The 13758-nt window shown below is 45.9% G+C and overlaps 1 protein-coding gene across 2 annotated transcripts in view; it reads left to right on the top strand.

The window, feature by feature from the left end:
* The window catches only part of LOC144761751 (uncharacterized), a 1311126-nt gene that overhangs the window by 65460 nt on the left and 1231908 nt on the right, over positions 1-13758 (top strand). For both annotated transcript variants that reach the window (XM_078647002.1, XM_078647003.1), the window contains exons 9-10: positions 801-890; positions 8982-9053. In XM_078647002.1, the coding sequence (XP_078503128.1) occupies positions 801-890; positions 8982-9053 (162 nt within the window). The remainder of the gene's footprint in view (positions 1-800; positions 891-8981; positions 9054-13758) is intronic.

The following is a 13758-nucleotide window of genomic DNA, read 5'->3' as shown; positions in this document are numbered from 1 at the left end:
AAGCTTTGCACCCAAACCTGCCATAATAAATGGAACTACTCTGCCAGAGTAACTTTTAATGCATAATAACTATTCCTTGGTACATAAGAAGCCTCCTCCATCTCTGCTGATTTAGGCCCAGTCACTTGAGGAGCTTGTGGAATCCTGCAAGCTTCATAAGATGACGCTGGACTACCAAGGTCTTACAGGAATGCTAGGGAAATCTCAGGAAAAAACACACATGCGCACATCACACAATGTGTATCTAGTCTGTAGTCTTTTGAAAACTCTTAGATTATCATATTCAGAAGACTTTGGTAACTGTTGCAGCTTCACACATTCTCAATACACATTCAGGTGCAAGAAAACACATGACATGGGATTCAGTGAGCTTCGACTCATCAAAACCTGCAATACTAAAAAGGTTTATGTGGACTTCATTATTTCCCAGGGAGGTTTTCCAAAGATGTATTTTGAACAGAGGGATACACAACCCAAAAGAAAGGGCCATACTGAGTGAATATTTGGCTAGCTGCTGTGCTCGCATGTACCCAGGCATATAGAAATATATTTAAAAATATATCTATATATAAATGTATATATCTATAGATGCATATATGTATATGTGTGTGTGTATAACTTGATGATATACACATAATACATATATATGCAAGCATGTTTTTGTTATAAAATGGTAGGACAATATTAATAATTTGATATTCTCAAATACAAAGTTGTGGGCAGAGCAGGAACATGAGCCTCATTAGTGGAGGCTGGATTGACCCTAATCTTTGCTGAAGTCATTTTTGGATTCTTTACAGCTTCCTGTATGCCTTTCTAGACACCGCATGAGACAGAGGAGCATTCCATTGATTTTGAGCACCCCACATCATATTGCTGGAAGAGTATGGGTAAGTCAAAACGTATTTTAATAGAGTAATAGGAGCCAGGTATTTGGGTGTTTCAGTTGCCCTCTATGCATGTTCTCTAACACTGGATCCACTATAAATGTTATTTCCCACACCCTGCTCCCAATCCATAACTAACCTGACCAGCCTCTAAACAAAGCTTTTCCTAGCATTTCACATCAACCAATAATACCTCTAAAACTTGGACCATCTTCTTAGTATCTCCACGTGTTGCACTGTCATTAAGCCCACTTTTTCCACTATGCTTCTTTTCTGGCAAATTCTTTCCCTTTTCCTCTTCTTTCCGCTTATGTCTGGATTTATTTATTTATTTATTTATTTATTCAAAGTTTTATATAGCGCGAACAAGATCCTTACAGATATCAGAGCGCTTCACAATGACAGGGTAGGGGCAGTAGGAATGAACAGAGATAATGGAAGCAGTATAATAGTCACTGACGTGGTAGGATAATAATACCATACATAATACATATCAATATACAAACAGGTAAACAAGTAATATAAGACGGCACCAGTCATTGATCCCACTACAGAGGTGTTCAGGTACACCTTGGGTGTGTGGATGGCTTATACCAGTGTCTTAGTGTAGAGAGAACACTGAGTGGGGGCATCGGGAGAGTGAATCAGTAAACCAGAGTGTATCGTATATTGGTCGGTATTAAGAGAGTAGCGTAATAGTGACCCCCATCAAGTAGAAGTATAGTGCCAAAGGACAAGGTGAACAGTGATACAGAGCAGTGCAGAGTCTCTGATCCAGAACCTATAAGGTTCAGGAGATCTTGGCCAGAAGGATGGTTTTCACCTCTTTCTTGAAGAGTGCAGTGGAGGAGATAAGCCTGGTTTCAGGAGGGAGCTCATTCCAGATCCTGGGTGCCATTCCTGAGAAGGAGCGCTTGTATGTTTTCTCTTTCCGGAATCTGCAAGGTTTCAGGAGTAGATTTTTTGTACTTCTATTGGATCTCGAACCTCCTGATATAGACAACTTTTGAGCGAGGTAGTTGGGTGCATTGTGGTGCACGGCCGCGTGTGTCATAACTGCAATTTTTAGCTGTATTCTGGCTTCAAAAGGCAGCCATTTTAGAGATTTTAAGTCTGGGGATATATGCGAGTGTTTTCTTGAGCCAGTAATGAGTCTCGCGGCAGCGTTCAGGGAGGCTCTTAAGGGTGCTGTTGTGGATAGCGGGAGTCCGCTGAGGGCCACAATTCTGTAGTCTATTCGAGGGATGACTAAAGCTTGTACAGCAGTTTGGAAGTCTTCGGCAGGGAGGAAAGGTTTAATTTTCCTCAGTGTGTTGATTTGGAAATTAGCTCCTTTTGTGGCTTTGCTAACGTGCTGCTGCATGTTGAGCTTGGCGTCGAGTGTGATGCCTAGGGATTTCGCAGAGTCCACGATGGTAGGTTGGACATTGAGTGCTGTTAAATTATTGAGCCAGGTTTGGGTGGTGGAAATTTTTGCCGGGGGTGAGATGAGTAGGAACTCAGTTTTCAGAGCATTTAGTTTGAGGTGATTATCGGCCAGCCAAGATTGAGTGTTAATAAGTGTGGAATTCAGATGTTTGATATCTTCCGGGGATTGTAGCTTTAGGTAAAGTTGTGTGTCGTCTTTTACAGCATTAGCAGGTAGAGGGTCTGTAAGGTGATTAGAGGGCTTCAAGGTGCAGAGCAGTTTGTGTATTGCTTCTTCCGAGTAGGTGTCGAAGTACAGCCATGATGCCTTGTTTTTAGGTTGATTGTTAGACATTCTGGTGTGGTTGGGGAATCGGCTTACATCCATGATGAGGTCATTTCTTATGTTGTCAGACTTTAGCTTAAAGAAAGCAGAGAAGGCTTCACAGTGTGGGGTGTCGCTTGTTGTGCTGTTTGATTGTAAGGGTTGTGTCTTTGTTTGGGTCTTGATTAGTTCGAACAGCTTTCTTGGCCTGTTTTTTGCTTGGTCCAACTGGCGGCTAAAGAAGTTCGACTTTGTGCGCTTTATTTTCCTGAAGTAGGCATTTCTCTTGTTCTTAAGCCTTTTGAGGTGCAGTGCTGAAGGGTCCGATCTCCAGGTGCGCTCTGCCATTCGCATAGTACGCCTGTCGTCATTGAGTCTATCGTCATACCAGGGGTTAGAAATTTTGGTGGAGACTCTCTTCAGTTGCAGTGGGGCGACTTCATTGACTATTGTATTCATAGAGTCAAGGTAGTGGTCGGTCAGTGATTGAACATCCGAGGCACCTGAAGGGGGAAGGAGGAGATTGCCGATGTGGGGAGGCAGGGTAGAGGGGTTAAGATTCTTCATGTCCCTTTTCCATGTTTTGGATTTGATTGGTTGAGCCGGGTTAGGTTTAACTTTTTCATTGATAAAGAAGGTGATAATGTGGTGATCTGACCAGTCGCAGGGTCGGATCGCCTCCAGTTGTGTAGAGTTCTCTTTGGCAATGATGAGATCGAGTATCGAGCCTTTGTCGTGTGTTGGTTTATCGCATATTTGGGTGAGGTCAAGCGCATTAAGGAAAGTTTTGAGACTATTCACCACTGTGTCTTTCTGATCGTTCCAGTGGAGATTGAAGTCACCCAGGTAGACTTGGGTGGTCTGCCAACCGGCATTGGAAGTGATCATGTCCATGAGTTGTTGGGTGAATATGAGATTGTCACCAGGCGGATGATAGATGAGATGTAAAGCACAAACTTGTTTGCCCTCGCTGGTGATGTCGAGGCAGAGGAGTTCACAGGAGGAAAGGGAGGGGGAGTTGACTTTTGTAACGGAGAGGTTGCTCCTAAAAATGCATGCAATTCCCCCGCCCGTCTTGCCAGGGCACCTGTCCAGCCTAATGATGTGATAATTGGGGGGGACTAGTATGTCCATAATCGGGGTAGAAGCTTCAGTAAGCCACGTTTCCGTTAGAATGGCTAGGTCCAGATCCATAGCTGAGACGAGATCAGCGATGTCGGAGGAGTGTCTCTGGGCCGATCTGCAATTGAGTAGGATGCATTTGAGTTTGGGAGAGAGAAGGGTGGTCGAGCTTTCTAGAGTGAGTGGAACTTTGCTGAGGTTGTTAGGGACGGAACCTCTGTTGTTGAGTGTTGGGAGCCTGAGAGGGTTTGTAAGAATTGTGGGTATGGGGATGTGTATGTTGGATATGTGTTTTACCGGACCTGGGCCATAAGAGCGTAGGAGAGAGCATAGGTCGCGGTCCGACAGTGGGTTGAGGACATGACGGGGGCGGTGGGAGTTATTGCGAACGGGGATAGTCGGCCAGCGCGGGTGTCGTTGGAGGCGAGGGTATGTAGGGAGGGTGCGTCATTTGTTGGGTAGAGGGATGGTGGGAGGTAGACTAGGCTGTGAAGAGAGAAGGTCTTTGATTGCGTGGACATCTTTTTTGATTTGTAGGATATCCTCTTTGACTTGTTGGAGGGTGGATAAGGTCAGGTCAGGAGGTGGATTGGGGATGGGGTTGGTGGTGAGAGCCATTGGTGACTGGTTGAGTAGTGAGCTGGAAAGCGGGCAGGGTATCGAGGGGGGGATATACCAGCGTTGTTGGAAGGTTCTGCGGTGCTAATGAGTGGGATGGCATTCAAAGTGTGGGCGTGTTTGTGGGCGAGGGGTGTGGGTGAAGTAGGCGGTAAAGGCGGTGGGTGGGAGGCATAGGTAGTGCCGTCAGTGGGAGACGGTGCTGGTGAGTGGAAGAGTGAGTGAAGGCTGAAGACAGTGGGGGAGACAGGAGGGTAGTGAGGGCTGAGAATAGGAGGTGGGAGAGAGGGGGATGCTAAGGTAGGGGAGGCGGTATGTTCTGTATGTTTTGTTGGGAGGGTGAGAGTGTCGTGGGTGGGAGTGGGGAGGGAGCTGGGGAGGGAGAGGTGTCCGCCGTGGGGGGGATGGGAGGGGGGGTGGATAAACTCCGAATGGTGGTGTGATCAGGTGGTGGCGTGTTGTGGGTGAAAGTTGTTATGTCAGGTGTGAGAGTGTCATGGGTGAGAGTGGGGAGGGAGCTGGGGAGGGAGAGGGGTCTGCCGTGGGGGGGATGGGTGGGGGGATGGGTAAACTCCGAGCGGTGGTGTGTTCAGATGGTGGCGTGTTGTGGGTGGGGGTTGTTATGTCAGGGAGGAGAGGGATGGGGGGGGTATGGGTGGGGGTAAAAGGGGTCATGTTCGAGGGGCGGCTAGTATAAGAGGTGGAGACATTTGTGACTGTCCTTGGGGAGTGTGGGGCATTAACAGCAGGTGGGCCATTTACTGGGGTGCTGGGGGTAGAGGTGTTGTAGGTGGGGGCTGCGACATCAGGGGTGATAGTGCTGGTGGAGTTCTGGGTGGGGGTCCGCAGCTTGGAGAGGTGCTCTTTGAACTTGGGGAACAGGTTGTCTAGTAGTTCCAGGTTCTTGTCCGTGGATTGAATTAGGACAATCCCGTTATTGTAGATAGTAATGGTAGTCCTGCCAGGGAAGAGGTGGGAAGGTGTGATAGAGAGAGTTAGGCCATGAGTTGTTTTCCTGGTGGCGGAGACGGTGAGTAGGGTTAGGAACGCTTTTCTCCATTGGGCTCTGCGTGAGGTGTGGAAGATGATATCAGTATTCAGGGCTCCATTGCCCGGTGAGAAGTAGGTGTCGGTAAAGGGTGTTTCAGGGTGCGACCTCAAGAAGTTATGTTTAAAACGTTTAGTGGCTTTTTTGGTGAGGGTGGAAGGGTAGTTAATTCTAAAAGTGTGCTTGCCGTTGAGCTCCATTTTAGAAAGGTTGTGATGTTGGGTGTAGGAGATAGGACGACAATAAAAACTGTCAGCCGTTGGTTACAGGGCAAAGGAATGACACTAACGAGTGACCAAAAGTATAAAAGGTAGAAGTCAGTGCATCCCGGAACAAACAGTGCGAAGGTGCAGCTTACATAATGTATCCTATATGCGAGGTAGCAGTCAGCTTACACCATGTACAAAATATGAGAGGTAGAACAGGTTAGGTGGAATCAAATTTACACATCAGAATGTAGGAGGTAGCAGCGGTGTAGTCTAGGTGTAGAAAGTGGCTGGGTGCAGCTTACATGAATAAACGAAGTGGATGAGGTAGAAATAGTCAGTGCAACATCGTGAAGTAGCTGACATCGAAGAACCAAATAAATGAGGTAGCGAACAGTGAATGATAGGGATAAAGGTGAGATAGGTGCAGCATGAGGTAGCGTTTTGGTGCAGAACCGGTGAGGGAAAAGTGAAATGGGTGCAGTTTACGAGTGTATAGAGTACTAGTAGAGGTATAAAACTGCAATATAGGGCAGTCACTTAATCGCACGAAGATACATATACAATACAAATACAAATACTAGTATAATACTAACAGAGTATGGGTGCAGACAGAGGCTGCTTGAGTCATAAATGACACTAGCGAGCATCCAAAAGAAATATGAGGTAGCGATCGGTGCATTACCTGTGAGGAGAAAGTGACATAGGTGCAGGGTACAAAAATTCTACAAAGTACAGGTAGGAGTATAATACTGCGATAAGAGGCAGATACTTAATCACACATGTATGAGGTAATAGTCGGAAGATAAAGTGACATGGGTACAGGGTACAAAAATTCTACAAAGTACAGGTAGGAGTACAGTACTGCGATAAGAGGCAGATACTTAATCACACATATATGAGGTAGTAATCGGTGAATTACAAGTGAAGATAAAGTGACGTGGGTACAGGGTACAGCAGTGCACAGAATACAAATAGAAGTACAACAAATGTGTATAATAAAGTAGAAATACAAAAATAGAAAATTAAAAATAAAAATACAGTACTGCAATAAAAGGCAGATACTTAATTATAGTGTTTAGATACAGAGCTATGTAGGTGTACGGTAGTTGATAAAAAGAAAAGTCAGTTCTTAGGGTCTGGGCAAGAAGTGAGAGTGACTAGTCCAGGATGGCCGCCGAAGAAAGAGAAATATCAGTCTAAAATGGCCGCCAAATAGGGGAGATATAGCTGATAGTCCTCTGTCAGTTGTTGTTGCTTTAAGACCAGGAAGGGCTATTTCAGTTTCTATTTGAGCAAGCCCAGCTCTGGCTTGCTGGGAGGGAGTCTTATCTCTGTTTTGGTGGTCTTGTGTGGGGGAGTTAAACTGAGAGGCCTCGTGAGTAGCGGTGGTACAGGCGGTACAGGTTGGGGGAATTTATTGCTACAGTTTTATGGCCCCCGCCATTTTGTACAAAGGAGGCTTTTTCTAGAAAATGTGAATAGTCGATTGGGGTAGATAAATACCTTTTAGTAGATTCTGTTGAGCAAACACGTTGATGCTGTCAGCAAAGTGATGAATATATCAAGCCAAAAGGGTACAGCTGCAGTGTTTAAAGACTGCTGGACCTTTGATGTGCGTGCATGGCCACTTTTAAGAACTGTTGTAAAGTCTTTTGCCTGTATGTGATTTCTGCTCAGTAGTTGTGCTGATGTTAGCAGTAGCGTTTTGCAGGCTTCTAGAAGTCTAGCCGGAGTGATCCAGTGCGATTTCTATTCATTTCTTGCCAGTGTAGCATCCACCTTTGCACGACTGCTCCCGGGGTATCAGTGGCAGCAGGGGGCCTGCAGTATCGCGCCGTCGAGGTCGGAGGCTTCTCTTCTCTCTCCAGCAGGCGGCAGCTCCGAGTGCTTTGTCAGGGGCTGCGCACTTCTAGTATTTCTCGCGGCATTTCTCCTATCTTTCGTTCGGCTCGGCTCAGCTCCTGCCCCGTCTCTCCAATGCGGTTATTGAGGGGGTGGTGGGGGGGCGGTGGGGAAGGACACCGAGTCACCTCGTTAGGACGCCAGTGTTCCCCTATGACCCTCTCGTGCCAGGTCCCGAGCGCTGCGCCCAGTCCGAGTCTACAGGCTGGGCGAGGGCGCACAGGCGATGCGTGCAAGGATAAGGACGCCTCCGCAGACCCCCGCCGTGCCTAGAACGGGGTCCGCCAGCATGATGAGGGAGACTGAGGCAGTGGGCGAATGCAGGCACACCCGCAACGGGCACCAGTCTTTTGATCCGAGTCACCCCACTCAGACCACATGCAGGGTGTCAGCGCCCGCGGCGGCGGTCCCAGGCAGACCAGACACCCTCGGTACACCGCCGCCGCCCCGGTCGCGGCAACCAACACAGGCGCTAGTGTCCCACAGAGGGCTACGGGCGTCAAGCCTCCGCGTTGTGCCCTCCTGCCGATCAAGGGGCAGATCCCGGGCTGCACGGCAGAGGCTGCAGCCCTGATGGGCAGACTACCGGCGCTCTCAAAAAGCCCCGCAGGTCGCACTGAGGGCAGCCTCGCCAGCCACCATAACAGGCTTGCCTCCACCGACCAGGGCACAGACGATGCTCCAATGCGAGCAGCAGGGGTTCAGCCGCCGCCCAGGGCTCCTTCGATGATCCAGCGAGATCCGCAGGGGTCCAGCCGCCGCCCAGGGCTCCGATGGTGCTCCAGTGGGATCCGCAGGGGTCCAGTCGCCGCCCAGGGCTCCGTCGTTGCTCCAGTGCTCCGTCGATGCTCCAGTGCTCCGTCGATGCTCCAACGAGATCTGCAGGAGTCCAGCCGCCAGAACTGCAGGTAACATTCAGTAAATCCAAAACTGTTTTGAAATCCAGTTACTTGTGTTACAACCCGTTACTTGTAGATAATCCAGTTACTTGTTTTCCTCAGCGTAGATGGGTGCTATCAGGGATAGATCCGTGACAGGGATCCCCAGCACTGGGAGCTCTGGGCTAGAGCTCCTACCAGGCAGCCAGGCGGCCAGGCGGCCAGGCGGCCAGGCGGATTAGACGTCACTCTTCTTTTAGGTTCCCCATTCGATTCTCTGGCACTTACTCCCTCACCTACCCAACCTACAAATAAAGTGTAAATACGTTCAATAGGTATAGATCTTCATACACATTGGATATTTTGTGGCTTGCTAATTTTAACCACAGTCATATTTCTACATTTACATGCACTTGCTTGTCATACAATTTATGAGATTCCATCAGGTAGATAAACTCATCTTCATAAACGTGGGAGCTGCTAAACACTTTGATGAGGGTTTTTCATTATGGGCATGGTGTTGTGTAGATAATGGAAGTGGGCCTTGGTGTACATTTTGCCTTATGCAATTTTTTACCATTTCAGCAGCCACTCTGGCCCTCCACAGAGGCAATGATAAGACAGAACAACAGCTTGCTAATTTACACTGGCGAAAGGGTAAGTGAGACAGTATTTTATAGGCCACCATGTCTTTGGGTATTTTCTTTGTCCTAGTACATTTTATCTAGTTGACTTCTAGCAATTGTGGATGGTCTACAAAGCCAATATCATCCCTTGCACTCTGCCCCCGTCTAAAGCAAAACTGTACAACCTCTTCTTTACAACATCCTAATCTTATTGACCTCCGGGTTTTGAAATGAATGTTTCTAAAGGTTTATCAATGGCAAATAAATGCTTTTTTTGCAAGGATTAATAAAGGCCTCCAATCAATTCTTTACATAAATGAATTTTTACAATGCACAATTTGCAAGGCAGTCTGTCTCTCATCCTTTCTTTCACTCCTCCTCTAAACTATCCCTTACTCCCTTCACATCCCTTTTCTGCACCTACGCTGAGTAAACATATTTATCTAATCACAACCACTTTTCAAGGTAAGCTTGCAACTATTCTGCCATTGATACAGAGATTATATTTACTTTTACTTGCTAGATCTGCAGAACGTGTATATTCACATCATATTCACATCACCATTTACAAGTGCCTAAGACCTCATCTGACAGTTGTACTGTTCACAATCCAGTACCCTCTTTTTGTTTTTTGGGTCTCACCTAGGCAGCGCGCATGCGCTGCTCTAGGAGATGACCTTTAGAAATCAGTCATCTCCTTTTCAAGCACACTCGTGCTTGTGCTGGCATCCACCTTGCAGGAGCGAGCAGCGGCGCGTGTGCTAATTGAGAACATATGGCTCTCGCACCACCGCTGCTCGCTCCCGCAAGGCAGATGCCAGCACAAGCATGAGTGTGCTTGAAAAGGGAGGCACACTTGGTATTTTATCCAGTCACAGACTTTTACAGAAACTACAGCACAAAGCAATGCCTCCAACTTAAAAGAGTTGGTCTTTTTTTAAAGTCTGGTTTAACTGCTGTCTTGCTGTTGAAGATTTCTTTAAACCACAGCTTTGGCATTGTTTCAAAGTTCCATTAGTTTTTCCAAAGCGCTTAAAACTAACAAATTGCGTGATTTAATCTGTTTTACACAAATATTCGCCAAACCGACCAATGCATTTTCTGCTAAGTAACAAAAGTATATTTAAGCATTGTTAGTAAATTATTTTGATGTTGCCTTGTCCTCTGGCAGTTATTTATACACACAAATTATGCCTACGATATATTACTGCTATGACTGTTTGGGCTCACTGAATAATAAAACTAGGGAGTGAGCAGATACATAACATGTTTTAGTACAAAAAATGGCTTGGTTGTTTTTTAATGCTTGAGCTTGTGCCATGTCTTCTGGCCATGCCAAGAACTTCAGGCTGTTAAAGTCGATATCTGTTCCAGGTAAAGTAAATGTGTGAGTCACTAAAGTGATAGAGATTGAACGTGTGTTTGTAAGTGTTTGTGTGTGCTTTGGGTGGAAGGGGGGGGCGCATTGAGAGGTAGGGGGCTATTATCCATCCTTGTGTTAGGTGCACAGTCTCTGAAGAGCGCCACGTCAATTTAATGGTTTAGATAATGGCGGGGTTTTCACCTGTTTGGCCAGCACTGAAACGCACATACTACAATTTGTGACTTAGTTTAATGCTGGAATAATGATAATATTGGTAAAGTGTTTTTGGTATTTTACCTGGACAGAAACAATGTCCGAATGCATCCTTCAAGACACAATAACTCTTTAAGAGAACACTTTGCGGTGAATATCCGAACATATTTCCAACACTCTGCCACCAAGCGTGCGACTATGAAATATACTCATTTCCCGTAAATGTGTATTTCAATACAGGTTTTGAGACGTGGGGGTCTTACCAACAAATAATTATGTCCCTAACGCCGAGAGACGCTGTATGAAGTAATGCGTTATAGTAATGCATTCTATCTACTTAAAGCAGAAACATACTGTTTTGGAGGATGTGTGCCCCGCGACTGGAATTTATTTATTTTGGTTTAGTAGTAAGGCTTTTTGATTGTATTCCTTTCGCAATCACAAAAAAAAATATTATTGAAGGCCAGTTGTCTCCCCTTTGATGTCAGCCAAGCACACCTGACAGATCCCGCCTCTGCTGAACCCAACTACAGTGTGCTGGGCTTGATCGCGACCTGTTTCACACTTTCTTCATGCATGATTTACGTTGTTTACTTTTGCTCGGTGTGGCATTACTCACAAAAAAGTGTAAGTGATTTTGTTTTCTTTTTCTAAATAAGCCAGGTTAAAGCGGGACTTTAAAATACCTCAATCTTTACACCCGTCATATCGCGCCCTTTTCATTATTCACTTAAAACGCAACAAGACTTTTGCAAAGACAGGTATGACTAAAGCCTGCATGAGAAGCAACAAAAAGAAATCATATATCTTATATCTTTCTTTGATAACTTTATTTCGGTCATTGACCATAAAAGTGCAGATAAAATATATACAAGCACAGTAATAAAATCCAATAATAAAACACTTAAAAAAGTTATTAAACAGTAAGTTATCAAAAGGTGAACTAATGTCCAGGTTACTTCCTTATAGTAAAAATAGATCTTCTGCGCCACATGCCATATAGAAAGCGGGAAACCGAAAAGACAATAGGAGGGGCCGTGTCATATGTTAGAACTCTACAGGCCTGTGCGCACTGTTTAAGTCCCAGGTTCCTGCACAGCGGTGTCAACCAGCATTTGCGTGTTTTACTATAAGCCGGGCAGAAGAACAGAACGTGTGCAATATCTTCTGTACTATTGCTGCATGCTGGGCAGGTTCCCTCCTCTGAGTCAGCCCATTTAGAAGTCAATGCCCCAATGGGGAGGCAGCCATGTCTTAGTTGAATATATAGTTTCCTTGCAAGGGCAGGCTGCACTAAATCTAAAAATTCCTCTCTCTTGGGTGCAATTTTTACTTGCAGGAATTCAGTGGAGAGCCTTCCCAGATTTGCTGAAGAGTATAACACTTTACGGCTATAATCATATATCAAATAGCCTTGTCACGGGCAAACATGGTCGTAGTCGGGGCTGTGCTCTCGACGCAGGATCTATATTTACTACTAAAGGTAAACTTGGAAATATACATTTCCATGATTTGTTGACAATTATTAATAAAAAAAACGACGGTAGCATTTCCCCCTCAGATAAATTCAACTGCAAGGTCCATCTTTATCCTAAATCCAACTCCGCGCACCCCCCACCCCCGCTCCCATCGCCACAGATCTCATAATTGACGGCTTCATTATTTGCAACAGCAACACGAGACCTTGCAGTATTGTGCTTTTTTTCAGCAGGAACAGAAGGATGATAGGCATGTAACACAAAATATGCTCTGTTTTGAAACACCAATCTCATCGCTTCCCCGCTAAACTACAAAAAGCTGCTTAAAACAACCTGTTTTTTTAATTCCTCTCAGTTTTCATGCGCCAGAAAAACATGACTTGCAGGGAAGAGTGTACTTTTATAAACCTATTATTCACCACGTATGCCTGTATCTCACTGAGGTGATTTGGTAAACAGCAGTCTGGACTGCAATAAGTGCAGATCTAGAGTGGCACGTGAAGAACGATGCCTGCATCTGAGGGGGGTTAAATGCTACCTGCTGTTGAATATCTACATTTGTGTATCTGTCACGCTGACGGTGGGGGGTGCAAGGGGATTTCGTGGTCACTATGCCCTTGAGTCCACCTTGAACCTCGTGTTTTGTGTGGCTTTAAGCCGGTAGCTTAACTGGGCAGGTACGGTTAGGTACTGGGTACCTGCACTTCTTTAATTTAAAAGGGAGAGTACTTGTATTTCTGGAGAAGGGAGCGATAATTTTAGATGTAGAGCACCCTTGCTCAGGAGCAAGCACTAGGCACTACCTGATAATGAGTCTCCACACATCTATAGTGTCATGTCATGTACTGTGTTAAACGTGTGTTGTCTATGTTGAGAAAGCGCTCAGGTGTGTCTATTCAGGGGAGTCCCTGAGATAATGAACTGTTGTTCAAGCTTGGTTCATCTTTCCTTTCCAAGTAGCCCAGCGCAGCGAGCCCTAACCTCAGATAAGACCACGGGGCAAATGGTGGTCTGGTTAGGACAACAGGGAGATGTACTATTCTCACTCCAGTCCTGCAATATTTGGTAAAGTTTACTTTTCGGTGACGTCCACGTACGTGCATAAAAACAACTTTGACGGGAAAAATATTTTGCTCTCAAACCCGAATTGCCGTACTCGCCATGGATGCCGTACTCGCCATAGACACAACTACTTAAGCAACCGCAGCAGCTATCACCCGCACTCGACACGTCTACTTTTTACGACTGGAAACGTATCTTTTTATCGTCCCAAAAGGTCACATTTCTCAGCGCATTTAACTTTCCCAGTAACCTCGGTCAATGAGAATCGACAAGTCCCACTATTGTTACTTGCACACTTTAGAAGTAGATGTCAAAAGTTGTGTATTTTGTACCGGACTCTGTGCCCTCGGGTTATGGTGGAGAGTTTTGTGTTAGGACTCACAGGGGGGAAGTATTCAACTGTGTTACGGAGACAGGTGCTCAAACGTGTAGGTGATGCATGCATCTTTCACCAGTGTGTACATGCCAATAGAGCCTAACATCCCTCAACTCCTCTATCAGGGAGGTTAGTGGATCCCCTCATAGCTCATTTGGGAGCTGGGGAGTGCCCAACCACTGCTCTTAACTGGGGTTACATTTGCATAGTTCCCAGGGTGACACATTGCCCCAGAGAAACTGGC

This window comes from Lissotriton helveticus, chromosome 6 (assembly GCF_964261635.1).
Source record: "Lissotriton helveticus chromosome 6, aLisHel1.1, whole genome shotgun sequence".
Classification (NCBI taxonomy): Eukaryota; Metazoa; Chordata; class Amphibia; order Caudata; family Salamandridae; genus Lissotriton; species Lissotriton helveticus.
This window is presented reverse-complemented; position numbering and strand designations above follow the sequence as displayed.